Genomic DNA, 19,055 nt, shown 5'->3' with positions numbered 1-19,055 from the left:
TTTTTATACGTATGCTATATTTCACATTTTGTTTAAAGTTAAAAAACAAAAACAAAAACAAAAAAGCAGGAAGGAAGCATCAATTTTGCATGCATAGATCACAGCAGACAGCTCCCTAGCCCATCTACTTTCCCAGTTTGGTCACAGGTATTACTCCTAGAAGCTCAACCTACAGTATGTTGAATGTTTCTTTCAATTATTTTGTGGGTTAACTACAGCTCCCGCTTAAAATTTTCTTTTTCTTTAACTTTCATTTATTTATTTTTGAGAGAGATGGAGAGAGATGAAAGAGAGAGAGAGAGAGAGAGAACAAGTGAGGGAGAGGCAGAGAGAGAGGGAGACACAATCCAAAGCAGGCTCCAGGCTCTGAGCTGTCAGCACAGAGCCCAATACAGGTCTGGAACTCAAGAACTGTGAGATCATGACCTGAGCCAAAGTCGGACACTCAACCAACTGATCCACCCAGTCGCCCCCATAAAACCTTTTCTTTTCAAATAAGCTAAAATAGATTTTTTTTAAGTTCTTAGCTGTAAAAAACAATTATCACAGTAAGTATGAATGAGAGAACTCCCAGAAAGGTTCTTAAGCACATTCAGAAAGCAAAATTTACCTAAAATTTACCAGCTGTTTGCAAAAGAAAAGAAGAAAAAGAACTTTAAAGAAAAAGAATATTCAAAATTATAATATTAACATTATTTAAATCACATTTTTTGGTCAAAAACACTAATATGTACAAAGTGATATTCTGCAATGATCTAAAAATACTGAACATGCTCTCATCATTTGAAAGTCACCTTTTATCATATGCTACATTTTGCCTCAGACCTATTTCTAGACTCATCCTACTAATCTATTTATGGTTCTTTTCAATAATTAGGAATTTAAGTATTCCCCAATTCTTCTTCTATTTTTAACAATCTTAAGATTTCCATGGGGCGCCTGGGTGGCTCAGTTGGTTGAGTGTCTGACTTCGGCTCAGGTCATGATCCCACAGTCCATGAATTCGAGCCCTGCGTCGGGCTCTGCGCTGACAGCTCAGGGCCTGGAGCCTGCTTCGGATTCTGTGTCTCCCTCTCTCCCTCTGTCCCTACCCTGCTCATGCTCTGTCTCTCTCTGTCTCAAAAATAAATAAAAACATTAAAAAAAAAGAATTCCAAAAAACTTTATAAGTTGGAAATTTAAAATAACAAACCCTGTTGAGGTCTGATTAAAACTGCAATAAATTTATATACTAAGGAATCAACATCTTTATAATTAGTGTTCCTTGTTTTCTACTTTACATTTTATTTTAATCTTTTAGTTTTTAAAAAATGACTTAACAGGGCACCTGGGTGGCTCAGTCGGTTAAGCGTCCGACTTCAGCTCAGGTCACAATCTCACAGTTTGTGAGTTCAAGCCCTGTGTTGGGCTCTGTGCTGACAGCTCAGAGCCTGGAGCCTGCTTGGGATTCTGTGTCTCCCTCTCTCTCTGCCCCTCCCCCGGCTCACACTCTGTCTCTGTCTGTCTCTCTCTCTCTCTCTCTCTCTCTCTCTCTCTCTGTCAAAAATAAACATTAAAAAGAATTTTTTTTCAATGACTTAAAAAAGGGGCACCTGGGTGGCTCAGTCGATTAAGTGTCTGATTCTTGGTTTTGGCTCTGGTCATGATCTCATGGTTCATGAGTTTGAGCCCCACAACAGGCCCTGCACTAGAAGCACAGAGCCTGCTTGGGATCCTTTCTCTTCTCTCTCTCTAAATAAACTTTTTTAAAAAATGTATTCAAAAAATGATTTAAAAACAAATGACTTAAAACTAGGAGCATATTAAAAAGACAGTATCATAGGGCGCCTGGGTGGCTCAGTCAGTTAAGCATCCAACTTTGGCTCAGGTTGTCATCTCACAGCCTGTGAGTTGGAGCCCTGTGTCGGGTTCTATGCTAACAGCTCAGAGCCTGGAGCCTGCGATTCTGTGTCTCCCTGTCTCTCTGCTCCTCCCCCATCCACGCTGTCTGTCTCTCTCTCTCTCAAAAATAAATAAACATTTTTAAAAATTCAAGAAAAAAAAGGAAGCAATTAGGTAAACACTAAAATCTATTTTTTAATATTTTTTTAATGCTTATTTATTGAGAGAGAGAGACAGAGCATGAGCATGGGAGGGGCACAGAGACAGAATCTAAAGCAGGGGGCTCAAACGTGGGGCTCAAACTCACGAACTGCGAGATCACAACCTGAGCTGAAGTTGGACACTCAACCAACTGAGCCACTCAGGCGTTCCAACACTAAAATCTTTTAAACACATTTTATTGACCCTTCTCTTGAGGCAAGAATATCAGTCAAAGAAGCCGCAACTAAAATGGGTTCCTTGATCTGTGTAGGGATTAGAGAACCATGAGGTTACAGAGATCAGATAGGAGTAGTTAGATAGGAGTAGTTAACGCAAAGCAAAGTTGGTAGGGTTACCTTACTTAACTGACAACAGGGCAGAGGGAAAAAATGCATCTCCAGAATGGTCACTCACAAGGCCTTGATTCAAAGAATCAAAAACAAAACAAGAAACAAAACAAAAACCAAAAACTTTTCCTAGTTTAATTAAAGAAATCATTAACCTTCTTTAAAATGGTATATGGCCATTTACATGTACTTGTACACCAAGGAAAGAGAAATACCCACATTATTGAGTAACTAATGAATGACGGCTCTAAGATAATAATTCTGGAGCTACAGAACACAACCACAGTCCACTGGTCATGGGCTAAGGCTCATGGAGAGCAAGTACTAAATAGCACTTTGAATCCAGTCCACCTCAGGCTCAGTGGAACCCCAAACCTATGCCACAGCTAGTTTAGTCCCCAAATAATTGCAGCAACTAATAGCTTCTCCTCATAGCTCTTAATTGACGAGTCAGGAAGCCTATTATACTTGAAGAGGCCAAGTGTTGAGATTTTAGAGCACCCTAACAATGATACTCTCCTCCAAAATAGTAAATGAAAAGCATTATCTCATCTCTCAAAGAATCACAAAGATTGGTTGGCACCATTAAAACATGAAAGCAGGGGTAGGGATCCAACATATTTAATTCTATAGTTTGACCACTGCAAAAGTTCTGACAGTTCTTGGAAAACGAGAGTGGATTACATTCAGTGGTGATCCTAAATGCAACTGCTGTTTCTGATTTATCCTCTTTAGTAAAACAAGTAAATACAGCCTTGGCTATCTGGTATGCATTCAGCAGCAAGGCCCTGATGAAACTGCTACTTAAATTCCTGGAGATACCCAGGCTTCCGATCTTTCTGAGACCTGTTTCTTTGGATTTACTTTTTTTCTTTTTTGCATAAAATGAAGTAATTATGCATGAATAATTCAGAGAATTTCTTGTTCTTGAACGGATAGAGACTAAATAGCCAAGAGTATATCCCATCACTCCCAAGTACTATCACAGTATCTAATTCCTATAAACAAAGGCATTCTCCTACAGGCCCACAATCAACCATCAAAATCAGGAAATTAACACTGATACCATACTACCAACTAATCTACAGATCTCATTCAAATTTTCATCAATTATCCTAACAATATGCTTTATAATAAAAGGATAAAATTCAGGACCTCTTTATTATATTTACTCATCCTATCTCTTTAGCCTTTCAATCTGGAAAAATTCTTCTGTTTCCTTGATGCTTTTTAAGACTACTAGATCAATCATTTCAAGAATGTCTCTCCATTTGGGTTTGTTTCATGTTTCCTCATGTTTGTATTCAGATTATGCATTTTTGGCAGGAATAACACAGAAGTGTTAAATATCATCTTCTCATTGCTGGCAGTATGCAATCTCAATTTATGCATTAAAATAACACTACCTTTGGTCACTTAAGTTCGTGTCTACCAGGTTTCTCCACTCTAATCTTTTTCCTCTTGTAATTAATAAGTATTTTGTGGGAAGATAATCTGAGACCATGTAAAAAATCCTTGTAGTGGGTTGAATGAAATGTAGGTCCACCCTGAACCTGTGAATGTGACCTTATTTGGGAAAAAGATCTTTACAGGTGTAATTAGGTTAAAGATCTTAAGAGATCATCCTGGATTAGACTGGGCCCTAAATTTTGGATTTAGTGCCCTTAAAGGGAACAAGTGCCCTTAAAAGAGAAGGGGAGAAGACACAAAGGGATATAAAGATAGTGGATGGGGCTCCTGGCTGGCTCAGTCAGTGGAACACACAACTCTTGATCTCAGGGCTGTGAGTTCCAGCCCCACTTTGTGTGTATACAGTGCTTTAAAACAGGGGTGCCTGGATGGCTCAGTTAAGCATCCGAATGGATTTCTGGTTTCAGCTCAGGTCATGATCTCACGGTCCACAAGTTCAAGCCCCACATCAGTCTTACACTGACAGCGTGGACTCTGCTTCGGATGTTCTCTCTCCCTCAACCTGCCCCTCCCCACTGTGTGTCCACCCTCTCTCCCTCTCCCCTCTCTTTCTCTCTCTCAAATAAATAAACCTTTAAAAAAAAAAAAGGATGCTTAAAAATAAAATCTTAAAAAAAAAAAAAGACGGTGGCAACTAGGTGATAAATCTACAAGCCAAGAAATGCCAAGGATTGCTGGAAGCCACCAGAAGCTAGGAGAGAGCATGGAACAGATTCTCCCTCAGAGCTTCCAAAACAGAGGCTAACACCTTGATTTCAGATGTCAGACCTCCAGAACCATAAAAGAATAAATTTCTGTTATGTTAAGCTACTCAATTCATGCTAATTTATTATAACACCTTTAAGAAACTAATATAATTCTGTTCCTCAAATTTTCACCCACTAGTTTTAGCATTCACTTATGTCTCCTGATTGAATCATTATTATGATGGTTACTAAACATGATTCTCTATCATTCCTGCTACATTTATTAGTGGCCTTTCTACTGTAAAGCCTTACACATTTGTAATAGCCAAAACTGAAGACAACCCAAATGTCCATCAGTAAGTGAATGGATAAACAAATTGTGGTGTATCTACACAATGGAATGCTACTCAGTAAAAAGGAAGGAATGAACTACTGATATATGCCAAAACATGTGGTAACAGAAATTATCTAATACTGATCGAAAGAAATGATTGACAAAAATAGAAAAAATCTAGTACTGGATAAACATGGCAAACTCTTTCGAACATGTGATGTGTGAGAAGGTGAAGGTCCTTGAAAGTAAAAACAGAAATACCAAACCAAAATAAAGATACAGGTTTAAAATTCTCTGATTTGAGAGAACTCTTCTTCAAATTTAATTCTATCACACTTTCCCTTATCTTTCCTTCTATCCCTCCCATTCTCTTTCAGTGTTGGTCTCATTTCTAAATTTAAGGTAAATGAAAACTATCTGCCAAACCTATTCTTCAGCAGCACCTGGGTGGCTCAGTCAGTTGTGCATCAGATTCTTGATTTAGGCTCAGGTCATGATCTCACAGTTTATGAGTTCAAGCCCGGCCTCAGGCTCTGTTCTGACAGCTCAGATCTGGAGACTGCTTTGGATTCTGTGCCTCTGTCTCTCTCTCTCCCTCAAAAATGTCCCCCCCCCCCTTAAAAATAAACATTAAAAAAATTTTTTTAAAGCACAAACTTTAAAACATTATTTCTTAGAAGGCGAGCATAACACAAGAATAATGCATACATGTGAATACACATAAATCAGGTACGTATTATAACTTGGGAACAAAGAGTAAAGAAAATAAGAAAATAATATGAAAAAAAATGACTTTAATTCCATTTCTAGAGTTTCTACCCAAAAGAAATGAAAACAGAATCAAACAACCTATGTTCACAGCAGCATTATCCATGCTAGCCAAAAGGTGGATACAACCCAAATGTCTATCAACAGATGAATGGATAGACAAAATGTCATATATACATAGGATAGAATATTATTCACCATTAAAAAGGAAAAAATCCTGATACATGGCTATAATCTGGATGAACCTTAAAGACATTATGCTAAGTGAGATAAGACACAAAAAGACAAATATTACATGATTCCACTTATACAGGGTACCTAGAATAGGTAAATTCATAGTGACACTAAGTAAAACAGACGTTACCAGGGGCTAGGGATGAGGATAATAGGGAATTACTGTTTAATGATTACAGTTTCTGTATGGGAGGATGAACAAATTCTGAAAATGGACAATAGTGATGGTTACACAATACTGTGAGTATACTGAACTGTATACATAAAATTGGCTAAAATGGTAAATCTTGTATGTATTTTACCACAATTTTTTAAATGGGAAAAATTTTTGTAATTAAAAAATAGAAGTAAAAAATCCAATTTAATCATTTCACCCACAGAAATTCAACTAAACTAGCAGCTACTTTAAGCAAGAAATCAGCTCTAAGAGATTAATTATGAAGTATGTAAGGCATCCCCAACCAAAAGACCTCAAAATTTACCTGAAAGACAGATAAAAACGTAATGGTCATCTCACAATTGTCTGTGTGATCTTTACCGGGATTTCACAAAGCCAAACTCTTTTCATAATAATTCTAAGAGCTTATTTGCCCTTTTCACTGTGTTGACATTTGAACTGATGGTTCAAAAGCAGTGGTTTGTAAAACTGCTGGTGCCTTAGCAGGAATCAAGGCAGTGACACCAAACTGAATTAGTAGTCTCTGTATTCTCCACAGCCACCCACTTACAGTTAAAAAACAAAAACCAAGTGGGGGGGGTGAGGGTGGGGGGAGGGAACCAAACCAGTTTTACTTAATGTCCTTGATGTCGCAATAAAAAATTAATTGTATTAAGCCTCCACCCATGAACACGTGTCTTTTTATATTCTGTAGAGAAAGAGAAGTACATACAACAGGCTTCTGTTGCATATTATGCCTGTCTAGAGGAAAAGTACCTTTGACTCTGTGAGTTATGAAATTATCTAGCCCATTTTTCACGGACCATCATTTTTACTTGCAAGACTGATAAACTATATTAACAACACTTGGGCATTTGACATACATTTTCTTCAAAATGAACAAAGTGAAGGGCGCCTGGGTGACCCAGTTGGTTAAACGTTGGACTACTGATTTCTGCTCAGGTCACAATCTCACGGTTCGTGAGCCCATATCAGGCTCTGCACTGACAGCATGGAGCCTGTTTGGGATTCTCTCTCTGCCCCTTCCCCATGCATGTGCCCAAGCACACTCTTTCTCAAATAAAATAAACTTTAAAAAATAATAAACAAGGGGCACCTGGGTGGCTCAGTCGGTTGAGCATCCAGCTTCAGCTCAGGTCATGATCTCACAGCTGGTGAGTTGGAGCCCTGCATTGGGCTCTGTGTTGATAGCTCAGAGCCTAGAGCCTTCTTCAGATTCTGCGTCTCCCTCTTTCTCTCTGCCCTTCCCCGCTTGTGCTGTCTCACTTAAAAATAAATTTTAAAACATTAAAAAATAAAGAAAAAGTAAACAATATGTACAAAGTGAGCTCTTGACTTCAAGAAAAACAACTGGCAGTATTTGTTGCCAGTGATCAACTTTTTTTTTTTTGAGAAAGCAAGAGAGCACAAGTGGGGGAGGGGGGGAGAGAGAGAGAGAAAGAGAGAATTCCAAGCAGGCTCTGCTCTGTCAGCGCAGAGCCCAATTTGGGGCTCAAACTCATGAACCGTGAGATCATGATCTGAGCCAAAATCAAGAGTTGGACGCTTAACTAACTGAGCCACCCAGGTGCCCTGCCAGTGATGAATTTCTAATTGCTACTTAAAAACTCACATTTTGGAAAATGTGTATTCACTACAGTGAACTTGATAGCTTCCCAATCTTAAGACTTTTCTGATGAGATCAGGAATATTAACAAATGTGACATTTTCTTTTTTTTTTAATTTTTTTTTCAACGTTTATTTATTTTTGGGACAGAGAGAGACAGAGCATGAACGGGGGAGGGGCAGAGAGAGAGGGAGACACAGAATCCGAAGCAGGCTCCAGGCTCTGAGCCATCAGCCCAGAGCCTGACGGGGGGCTCGAACTCACGGACCGCGAGATCGTGACCTGGCTGAAGTCGGACGCTTAACCGACTACGCCACCCAGGCGCCCCAATGTGACATTTTCATATTGCATAATAAAATGTCAATATTTCAAAAATAGGCATAATTCAGTGATTATTTCCCAAATGACTAATGTACCATGTCATAAATTACACATGGGTAATGATTCATGATTCATTCCAAGTGCAAGGCAGACCAATCAATCAGGTTTCAGATTCCATTTTTACCAACCTTAAGAAACTATCACTTTGGTGTAGGATACCCACAATTATCTGAAAACACCACTTAACTATTCCTCCCTTTTCCTATTATATATGTGAGGTTGCCTTTTCCTTACATACTTCAACCAGAAAACCCAACACAATAGACTGAATGCAGAAACAGATATGAGAATATTTATTTCAGTATTTCTTATTTCAGAAAAAAGCATTTTCACTTAAATTATATATTGGAGTGCCTGGATGGCTCAGTCAGTTAAGCCTCCCAGGTCATGATCTCATGGTTCATGAGTTCAAGCCCCACATCGGGCTCTGTGCTGACAGCTCAGAGCCTCCAGCCTGCTTCAGATTCTGTCCCTCCTTCTCTCTTTGTCCCTCCCCCGCTCACACTCTCTCAAAAATGAATAAACGTTAAAAAAATTTTTAATTATATATTAATAATATTTATTGAATAATGAATATGATGAATTATGAATATGTTCATTTAAATGTATTAACATACATTTGATTTACTTTTAATAGGTTAATAAGTATTTTTAAATGTTCTCAGTTTTAATTTCTCACAGTGCAAATATAATGGATGTAGTCCACATAAACAAAAGCTCTTCAGAGTCCTCAATCATTTAAGAGTAAAAAGGGTTCTGAGAGCAGAAAGTTTGAGAACCACTACTATAACCTAAGGAGCACTACAAAAGTAGAAACAAAGGATGCTTAATTCCAAAAGAAACAGAAACCTTCACAGAAGAAAACATATTGACTTAGAAACTTACAGGAGTTTATTTTTCAGTTTTCTTTTTTGGGGGAGAATTCAAGAAAATGGAGTATTTCAATGTGCTCTGGGACTGTGAAAAGACTAATGTAATAGAAATGTGGGTAACAAAATTGAATAAAGAGTCTAAAGTTGGACTGGGAAGGGCTTACCCTATAAATTATAAACGCAGTTCATTTATATAGAAAATGAGGGGCTATCCATGAATTTGGGACTGAAGAACAATTTTTTTCTAACAACCTTTATCTCCTGGGTGTGCCTGGGTGGCTCAGTCGGTTAAGCATCTGACTTTTGATTTCCACTCAGTTCATGATCTCACAGTTCATGAGTTTGAGCTAATAGCGCATAGCCTGTTTGAGATTCTCTCCCTCTCTCTGTCCCTCCTCTGCTTGTTTCTCTCTCTCTCTCAAAATAAATAAACTTAAAAAAAAATCTGCAACTCCTGTGTCAAGACTTTCATATACTCAGCATATTCCTTTTTTTTTAGGTTTATTTATTTTGAGAGACAGAGAGGGAATTAGTGGGGGAGGGGCAGAAAGAGACAGGAACCTAGGATCCAAAGCAAGCTCTGTGTTGACAGCAGAGAGCTGGATGCAGGGTCTGGAACTCAAAAACAGCAAGATCATGACCTGAGCCGAAGTTGGACACTTAACCTACTGAGCAACCCAGGCAACTTAACCTACTGAGCAACCCAGGCACCCAATATTTTTTTTTTCAAGTTTTGAGTACAAGGCTTAGCTGTGGAACAAAGCAAACTTTAACATCCGTTTGGTGTATAAGGCTCTAAACTATGCCTCATAAGAGTGAAAGTCTGATTTAAAAAGTATGGTATGTCAAAAAACATACACATTCACATTTGACAGCATGGTCCCTGCCTTATTAAAAAAATGCTCAAGTAACAAGGTTTATACTTTATACTTTTAGTTCAAATATATGGCACACTCATGCTGCTCCAAGTGTACTGCAAAATAAATAGGCCTCTAAATACTTCTTTGTGTCTAATCTTCCTCTATCTTGATGTCCACTCCTAGTTGCCCTGTAGGCAATGAAATGACATATTTCTGGAATATACTGCAGCGCTTTCCAGCTCTGCTCTGCCTCCACAAAAACAAAACAAATAATAGGGGCCTCTGGGATTGGATGGGAAACGCCTCTGACAGGAGGACTGGCTGTTCTATGAGTCAATCAAACAATTTTTGGCAGAAAGCCAGGCAAACAGAAAACAGACTTTGAAAGAAGCTAGTCTACAACTCTGACAATACCTTATAAAAACTGTTCTCTATTTGACCAATTTTTACACTCTTCTATCCCCCTGTCCCGCTGCCGAAAATAAAGCAATATTATGCTACCACAAACGAGAACTTTTTAAATGACAGAGGTTATTATCCTCTCTCTAAAAAAAGGCTCATGCCATTCATTCGGAGTAATGGATAAGCACCTATAACTCTGTATAACACATGTTGGGTACAGAAACAATGGCTGCTTTAGAAAACATTTAAAGCTTAGAGGAAACTACAACTCTGCTGAATTTTTAAAAATAAAGCTATTTCCTTTTAGCATATCAGTAATTTCTCCTGTTACTTTGACCGGCAGTTACAACTTTTAAGTAGTAAAAGTGAGAAATGGTGAGAATTATCTGATGGCTTAGCTAAGGCAACTATTAAAAAAAAAAAAAAGTATACTTTTAAAAAGCCCTAGTCGAATTTAACACACACGCCTAAGGCGGGGCCAGTTTGAGACATAGCAATGCATTCCCCGCCTTTTTTTTTTTTCCCATAAGCAGTATAAGCATAAAGATCTTTAATACATTTTATGATAAGCAACCGAATTCCTCCCAAGACTTAACTCGTTGGATAATTACATTTAACCTTATTAAATTAGTCTGCAGTATACTTCAACTACCAACCACCCGGGGTCAATTTGGTGAACTGACACCACCGGTAGGAGGCAACCGACAGGGACAAGTCCTTCCAGAGCAAAATTATGACAGATTCTAGGGAAGCACTCTCATTTTTGCCGTCTCCCGCTTCCTTTGCGCGTGGCCCAGGTAACAACGTATCTTCAGTTCATCTTTTGGCCAAAATCTGGCGCCAGGTTTCAAATACATTTCCGCAGGCTGCCACCAAAGTGACGCTGGGAGAGGACCGCTTCCCTGGGTCCTTGGAAGGTGGAAATTAAGCGCGGGCCGACTGCGGGGAGACGGCGATCCGATCTTTCCCAAAGCCACTTCGCCCGACCCGCCACCCTCGAAAGCGCTACTGAACCTAGGAGAGACTTCACTTACAACCAAGGTGCACTTTGTAGCGATCTGGCTGCCGGGGGCCCACTCGGGGCTGGCGCTCTTATAAGAGCCCTCAACTGCACGAAGAAGAGACAAACAAGCCAGCGAACTTACCCAGTTTCTTCCACATGGCGAGGTGACAAGCTAGGAAGCCTTTGCGGATGGCAGCGCAAACCTTCGCCGGCTCGGACGAGGTGAATCCCTTCTGCTTCTTGATGAAACCCCACAAATGCTCCCGGGCAAACTGTGCCGCCTCCCGCCCGCCGTGCCCGTCGCACACGGCGAAAAATGCCACTGAGGAACGGCGGCGGCAGCAGCGACCGGGAGTTGGTGAGGCCGCGGAGTCCGGGGGAGGGTCGCGAGCTTCTCGGGCTGCCGCCGCCGGGCCTCTCCCCGAGACTTCGCTGCCAGCAAGAGTCGACGGTGACCGCTGCGGAGGCGACGGCTGAGAGAGCGACCGCCGCGTCGAGGGCTTTTCTTCAGCCGTCGGCTCGGGCTCCACCACGATTTGAGTAACGTCCTCCATGTACTTCCTCCCGCCCTGGTCGGAGAAGACGCTCACTCCTAGCGAGTACAGCCCCGCCATGGCCGGCTGGCCGGGATCCCGCCGGTCCCACGCAGCCCGCCGAATCTGGCGGCGGGAGACACACTCCGCGCCCGCCGGCCAACTATTGTTTACCTTCGACGACGCCGAGAGGGGGGAGGGGGCGGTCCCGGAGGGGGGGGCACGCGATGTCGGGACTTGTCCGCGAGAGCTGGGCCGGGGCTCTGGGGCGAGAGGAGCCAAGCAGCTGCGCCTGCGCAATGCGCTTCCCCGCCTGCCCGCGCCCACCACACAAATCAGACGTTCTCCTTGGCTGTCGTCATTCGGCTCTCTGGGCCTGACCAATCCGGAGTCGGGTTGGGGCAAACCCGCCCCCACCCCTCGCTCCTACCCGCAACGGCCGAGCTTCATCCTCCGTGCGCGGGCACTGGGCCCGCGCGCTGCCCTGCCGGGCTTTCCGCTTTGCCGTGGGTGTTGTCGCCTCTGGGTTTTCGTCGGATGCTGAGCACTTGTACAGCTTGGGCTGTCACCTTTATTGCTCAGTCGCCGGGATCGTAATGCAGCCTACTGCGCTTGGCGTTCCGCCGCTCGCCTGAGTGGGAAGCCGCGTAGGCTCGGGCCTCCCACGAGTGGACAATCTGGGGAGGGGAAACTTTTCATTCCTTGAAGTGAAATGGCGGGAAACCCCACTTAGGAAGGTAGTTGTGAAAAGGCTGGAAAAAGTGGGGCACTCTTGAACTGGATTTGGGTGGGATGTATCCGACTGGCAGGGAATCCAGTTTGTGTTGTTAAGGAAACGGGAAATTTCCACCATCCGCTGCAGTTTTGTTTCACATAACTAGTATGTCGGAGACTTAAAAGGGTTATATTTTAACTAATTTTAAACATCTTTTCAGCTTTTGTTAAACCTAGTACTTTTCCCAACGAGCCCTGGGTACAGTATTGTACTCCTTTGGTGGTACCACTTCAAGTTATCACTTGGAAATAGCTTACGGAAATTGCCAAGCACTCAGTGCTCTAACAATTGGGTTAGCTTTCCACCCCCTTTGCCCAATAGGTTGTATTCGAAGCACTGAAACCTTTGCACGGATTTCCACAAATGAAACCTCAGAGTAGGCAGGTTATATGTTCTTAGCTGCAAACTTTCTTGAAGTGAATCAGTTTAAAGTTCCCTTTTTCCAGTTTTAGCCACTTCATCAATTCTCCCGTGTGCCTTTTGCTGTAGGGCTTTCCAGAGTCTCAAATGGAATTCTACTAGTACAGAAATAGGAGTAGGGAAAATGTTCATTCAAACAATTGGCACCAAAAAAAAAAAAAAAAGTTGGCTCAAGAAGTACAAATAGGAGAAAAAAAACCTCCTTGTACTACTACTACTAATAATAACCAAATCAGGGGGCGCCTGGGTGGCTCAGTTGGTTGTGTCTGACTTCAGCTCAGGTCATGATATCTTGGTTTATAAGTTCCAGCCCTGCATGGGGCTAACTGCATCACAGAGCCTGCTTTGGATCCTCTGCAACCCCCCTTGCGTACTGTCTCAAAGTAAGTAAACTTAAAAACAAACAAACAAACAAGCTCAAAATGTAGAAAATCTGAATTACATAAAATTACAATTAAAAGTGTAATCAGAGATGACCCTATACACCAAAATACACTAGACCAGATAGTTTCAGAGTGTGAAAATACTTGGAAAAAATACCAGCTTGTTTTGAAAGATAATCAAATCCTGTAACCAAATCAATCAGGAGGACTGGGTAGCTCAGTGGTTGAGTGTTCACTTTTGATTTCCACTCAGGTCATGATCCTAGGATCATGGGATCAAGCCCCTTGTGGGGCTCCTTCCTGAGCATGGAGCCTGCTTATGAATCAATGTCTCTCTCTCTCTCTCTCTCTCTCTACCCCCCCCTCTCTCTTGCCCTCCTTTCCCTCCCTCTGCCCCTTTCCCCCACTCTAGCTCTCTCTCTAAAAATAAAAAATAAACAAGAAACCTAATAATCATAACACCAGAAGAAAATCTATAGAGTATTTTATAACTGTAAATGCAAAAATCCTAAATGAAAAATTAGCAGTTCTAACCCAGTAGCCTGCATACCTTGAGACCTGCAAGAGAAAACAGTTTGTGTAGCTTTATATTATTCATCTTAAACAGTTTACCCACCTTCCCTCCCTCCCTAGAGATTACAAAAAAAGATAATTCCCTTGAGCTTTATAATCCTTTTCATTCATTCACAACCGGTAGCCTCCAGGTCATACACCATTACACTGATTAGCATCTCCATGCTACCCACTACTTCCATTAATCTGATTCAGCGTCCACTTTTCACCAACCATTCTAACCATTTCACTCCACACTTTAGATTTCAACATCTGCTAACAGTCATTTCCCCTTTATTCTTCACCTCTTCTCTAAATGTTCCCATCAACTTCCTGTTCCAACTGAAAACTGGTTTATCACCTGGCAAAATTACCTCTCTTGCAACTTTCCAAGTGGAGGAGATTGTTTTACTTCTCACAGTTTTTTTTTTTTTATCTTCAAACCTGCTCTTCATGTTCCTCCAAATCATTTCTCTTTTTCCTTCAAAAACCCAAGCTTTTTAAAAGTACTGCCAACTGCTACTACACCAAGATGTCATCACCCTAGTAACTCCCTCTTCATTTGTTCATGGCTCATTGTCTTCCTTTCTTCCGCTATTTTTGTCACTTCTCAGCCACTTTTTCAAAATGTAATCCACATTTTCCATCCAACACCCTGTCTTGGTTCCAAATTCTCCTCTTCATGAAGTGGTCTTGATACTGTTAAAAGCAAACCCTCCATTTGTGTTCCAGATCCTTTCGTCTCTCTCCTTCCCCAGAGCTTTGCTCCACCAATTATCTTTTCTTGCTCCTACCTCATAAGTTTTTCCTCTTCTACTGGGTCATTTCCATCTGTGCACAGACATGTTCTGGTTTCTATTTTAACTAAAAAAAACAACAGGGGCACCTGGGTGGCTTAGTTGGTTAAGCCTCTGGCTTTGGCTCAGGTCATGATCTCATGGTTCATGAGTTTAAGCCCTGCATCCAGCTCTCTACTGTCGGCTTGGACCCCACTTCAGGTCCTCTGCCTCTCTCTCTGCCCCTCCCCTGCTTTCACCTGCTCTCTCTCCCAAAAATAAACACTTAAAAAAGCAACAACAAAAAACTACCTACCTTGACCCCTTACACTACCCCATGTCTCTGCTCCCCTCACAGGAAGATTCTTTGAAAGATTTGTCTCTAATATTCTACATTTAATTCCTACTTCATAATTTCTCCTTAACCTATTCCAAACAAGCAACAATACCCATTGTTCTTAGACTTTTTGTGACATAACCAGACCTCTTTATTTCCAAAGCTAAGAATGATTTTTCTGTTACTGACTCTGCTCCAAATGAAGAAGCAAATGAAACCACTGTTTCCTTCTTGAAACTTAGTAGCAAGTCAAACCAATGCTTCTTTCTTAAAACTTCTCTTGGTTGAAAAGAAACCACACTATGCTGGTTTTCTTCCTACCTGATTGACAAACCACCCTTTCTCATTTTCATTTGCTGATTGCTCCCCAGCCAGACCTTAAGTTGCTGGGGAGAGTCCAGGGCTTGGTCCTGGGCTCTTTTCTCTTCCTATACACTCCCCCTAGGTAACAGCATCCAGGACCATAGCTCTCCTCGCTCAGTCTTATCCACATCAGTAAGCATCACTATCCACCATGCTATTCAAGCCAAAAAAACAAAAACAAAAACAAAACAAAAAAAACCAAACCTAGGAGTTTTTTTATTCTTTCTTTCATTCTCTTCCCCCCACTCCATCTCCCTACCAATTTCCAATCCTTCTAATTCATCAGCAAATCCTTTTGACTAAATCTCCAAGATCAATACTGAATCCACCACTTCTCACTCCCTCCACCACTGCCATCCCAGTTTAAGTCACTATTACCTTTCACCTGGGTCACTACATCAGTCTCCTCGCAAAATCTCATTTCTTTCACTCTTGACCCTGGCATTCCTTTTTCCACTGGCTACTATCGTGATCTTTCAAAACCGTAAATCAGGTCAAGTCATTCTGCGACTCACTATGCTCCATGACTTCCCCTCACATTTAAAATAATATGTATGGGGGTGGGAAGATAGACAAAATAAGTGAAGGATTAAGAGGTACAATATTCCAGTTGTAAAATGAATAAGACAGGGGGAGGTAACGTACAGCATAGGAAATATCAATAATATTGTAACAACTTTGTATGGTGACAGATGGTAGCTAGATTTTGTGGTGACCATTTCATAACGCATATAAATTTCTAACCAACTATGTTGTACACCTGAAACTAATACAATATTGTATGTCAATTATTCTTTAATAAAAAATAATAAAGTAAAATAACATTATTTCATAATAGTTTTCCCCTTCCCCACTACACTCCAGCCTCACTGGCCTTCTTTCTGTTCCTTGAACCAGCCAATCTATTTAACAGTCCTAGGACTTTCTGCATTTAGCTGTTCCCTCCCCATAGAATGCCTGTGGGGGAGCCTAGGTCGCTCAGTCAGTCCAGCAACTAACTCTTGATTTCGGCTCAGGTCATGATCTGTTTCATGTGTTCTAGCACCACATCAGGAAGACAGTGCAGAGTCGGCTTGGGATTCTCCCCCTCTCTCTGCCCCTACCCCCACTCACGCTGTCTCTGTCTCTCTCAAAATAAATAAATAAACTTGTAAATAAAGAATTATAAATAAAGAATGCTTGCCTCACCTCTAGTAGCTTAACAAGGCTGGATTCTTCATGCTATTCAGACCTCAGTCTAAATATTAAGGGACTTTCCTGGCTATCCAGTCTAAAGTAGCCACCCAGTATTTCTACCACATAACGTACGGTGTCTCTCTGCCCAGTCGGATGGCGGCCCCCAAATGTGAGGCGATGATTGGGTGGAAGATGGTGGCATGGACGGTGAAAGGGCTCACCCAAAGCACAACAAAAAAGAAGTTTGTTGAATACACTGCAAGGGATGGGTAGGCAGGACTGCAAAGGAGAGACTGTCCGCAAGGAGGCAGTGGGTGGAGGTTGTATTTAAAGCAAGAAGGTGAGGAGACATGGGGACATATGAAATTTTCCCCTTTTTGGTAACTGCCTGGATATAAATAGCCCATTGGTGAGCTAGAGCTTATAGATATTTTGATGTGGGCCGCCTGATGGGCCTGTGTATTCAGCCAAGTGGTTGCTGGGGGCCCTTTTGCCTTGATCAAGTTGCCATTGCTCAAGCCTGTTTTCTTTTCTCTTTTTTTTTTTTCTTAACGTAATTTATTGTCAAGCTAACATACAGTGTATACCATGTGCTCTTGGTTTTGGGGTTAGATTTCCGTGATTCATTGCTTACATACAACACCCAGCACTTATCCCAACAAGTGCCCTCCTCAACGCCCATCACCCATTTTCCCCTTTCCCCCACCCCCTCCACCAACCCTCAGTTTGTTCTCTGTATTTAAGAGTCTCTTACAGTTTGCCTCCTTCCCTCTCTGTTTGTAACTATTTTTTTCCCCTTCCCACCCGCCATAGTCTTCTGTTAAGTTTCTCAAGTTCTATATATGAGTGAAAACATAGGATATCTGTCTTTCTCTGACTGACTTATTTCACTAAGCATAATACCTTCCTGTTCCATCCACATTGCTGCAAATGGCAGGATTTAATTCTTTTTCATTGCCAAGTAGTATTCCATTGTGTATATAAACCACATCTTCTTTATCCATTCATCAGTTGATGGACATTTGGGCTCTTTCCATAGTTTTGCTCTTGTTGAAAGCAGTCAGGCCTGTTTTTTAAAAGCGGCCCCTAGCACTTGCTTGGGCAGCACATATACTAAAATTGGAACAATACAGAGAAGATTAGCATGGTCCCTGCGCAAGGATAACACACAAATTCGTGAAGCATTCCATATTTAAAGAAAAAGCGACTTCTATGATAACCTTACTTAAATTCTCTGCAGAGGACTTCTTACTATCTGATCTTTTTAAAATATATCTATTTTGGGGCACCTGGGTCGCTCAGTCAGTTGAGCTTCTGACTTCAGCTCAGGTCATGATCTCGCGGTCTGTGAGTTTGAGCCCCTCATCAGGCTCTGTGCTGACAGCTCAGAGCCTGGAGCCTGTTTCAGATTCTGTGTCTTCCTTGCTCTCTGCCCCTCCCCCACTCATGCTCTGTCTCTCTCTCTCTCTCTCTCTCTCTCTCTGTCAAAAGCAAACTTTTAAAAAATTAAATCAATAAATATATTTATTTTATTTTATTTTATTTTATTTTATGTTTATTCATTTTCGAGAGAGGGAGAGAGAGGGGGGAGGGAAGGGCAGAGAGTGAGGGAGACATAGAATCTGAAGCAGGCTCCAGACTCTGAGCTGTCAGCACAGAGACCTAATCGGGGCTTGAACTCACAAACCACGAGATCATGACTTGAGCCAAAGTCAGTCGCTTAACCATCAGAGTCAACAAGCACCCCTGTATTCTTTTTATTTTTTATTTATTTAATTTTTAACTATTTATTTATTTAATTTTTGAGAGAGAGAGAGAGAGAGAGAGAGAGACAGATTGTGAGCAGAGTGCAAGCAGGGGAGGAACAGAGAGAGAGGGAGACACAGAATCTGAAGCAGGCTCTTGGAGCTTTCAGCATAGAGCCCCACATGGGGCTCAAACTCACAAATAGAGAGTTCATGACCTGAGCCAAAGTCAGATGCTTAACTGACTGAGCCACCCAGGTGCTCCTATATTTGTTTTATCTGAGAGAGAGAGAGAGAGAGAGAGAGAGAGAGAGAGAGAGAGAGAAGCTTAAGCAGGCTCCAAGGTCAGTACAAAGCCCAAGGCGGGACTCGATCCAATGATCTTGGGCTCATGACCTGAGCTGAAATCAAGAGCTGGATGCTCTACTGACTGAGCCAGTCAGGCACCCCTCTGATCTTTTTTAGTTATTTGTTTATTGGCTATCTTATTCAATTAGAATATAGGCTCCATGGAAACAGGGAACTTGCCTTGTTCATCTCTATATTCCCTGAACCTAACACAAAAAGTTGTTCTGTGAATGCGTTCATTCATTCCGGAAGAAATGTGTAAAATTGTTATGAAGAAAACCATGAAATTTTTTTGTTATAAAGGAAAAAATAAATCTCTGAATAAATGGGAAAATAAATCACATTCCTGGATGAGAAACTTGTTTATTCCAAATGAATCTATAAATTTATCATCATTTTAATCAAAATCCCAACTGGATTTTTT

The 19,055-nt window shown here is 41.3% G+C and overlaps 1 protein-coding gene and 1 non-coding gene across 2 annotated transcripts in view; one reads left to right on the top strand and one right to left on the bottom strand.

The window, feature by feature from the left end:
• PPM1D (protein phosphatase, Mg2+/Mn2+ dependent 1D) overlaps positions 1-12,064 on the bottom strand; it is a 47,626-nt gene extending 35,562 nt beyond the window's left edge. The window contains exon 1 of the mRNA XM_047833538.1: positions 11,366-12,064. Coding sequence (XP_047689494.1) covers positions 11,366-11,837 — 472 coding nt within the window. The 5' untranslated portion in view covers positions 11,838-12,064. The remainder of the gene's footprint in view (positions 1-11,365) is intronic.
• Positions 12,065-17,631: 5,567 nt separating this feature from the next.
• Positions 17,632-17,734, top strand: LOC125152290 (U6 spliceosomal RNA). The gene has a single exon (XR_007147139.1). It is a non-coding gene; the product is annotated as a U6 spliceosomal RNA (small nuclear RNA).
• Positions 17,735-19,055: the final 1,321 nt, after the last annotated feature.

Source organism: Prionailurus viverrinus, chromosome E1 (genome assembly GCF_022837055.1).
Source record: "Prionailurus viverrinus isolate Anna chromosome E1, UM_Priviv_1.0, whole genome shotgun sequence".
In the NCBI taxonomy this organism is placed as follows: domain Eukaryota; kingdom Metazoa; phylum Chordata; class Mammalia; order Carnivora; family Felidae; genus Prionailurus; species Prionailurus viverrinus.
This window is presented reverse-complemented; position numbering and strand designations above follow the sequence as displayed.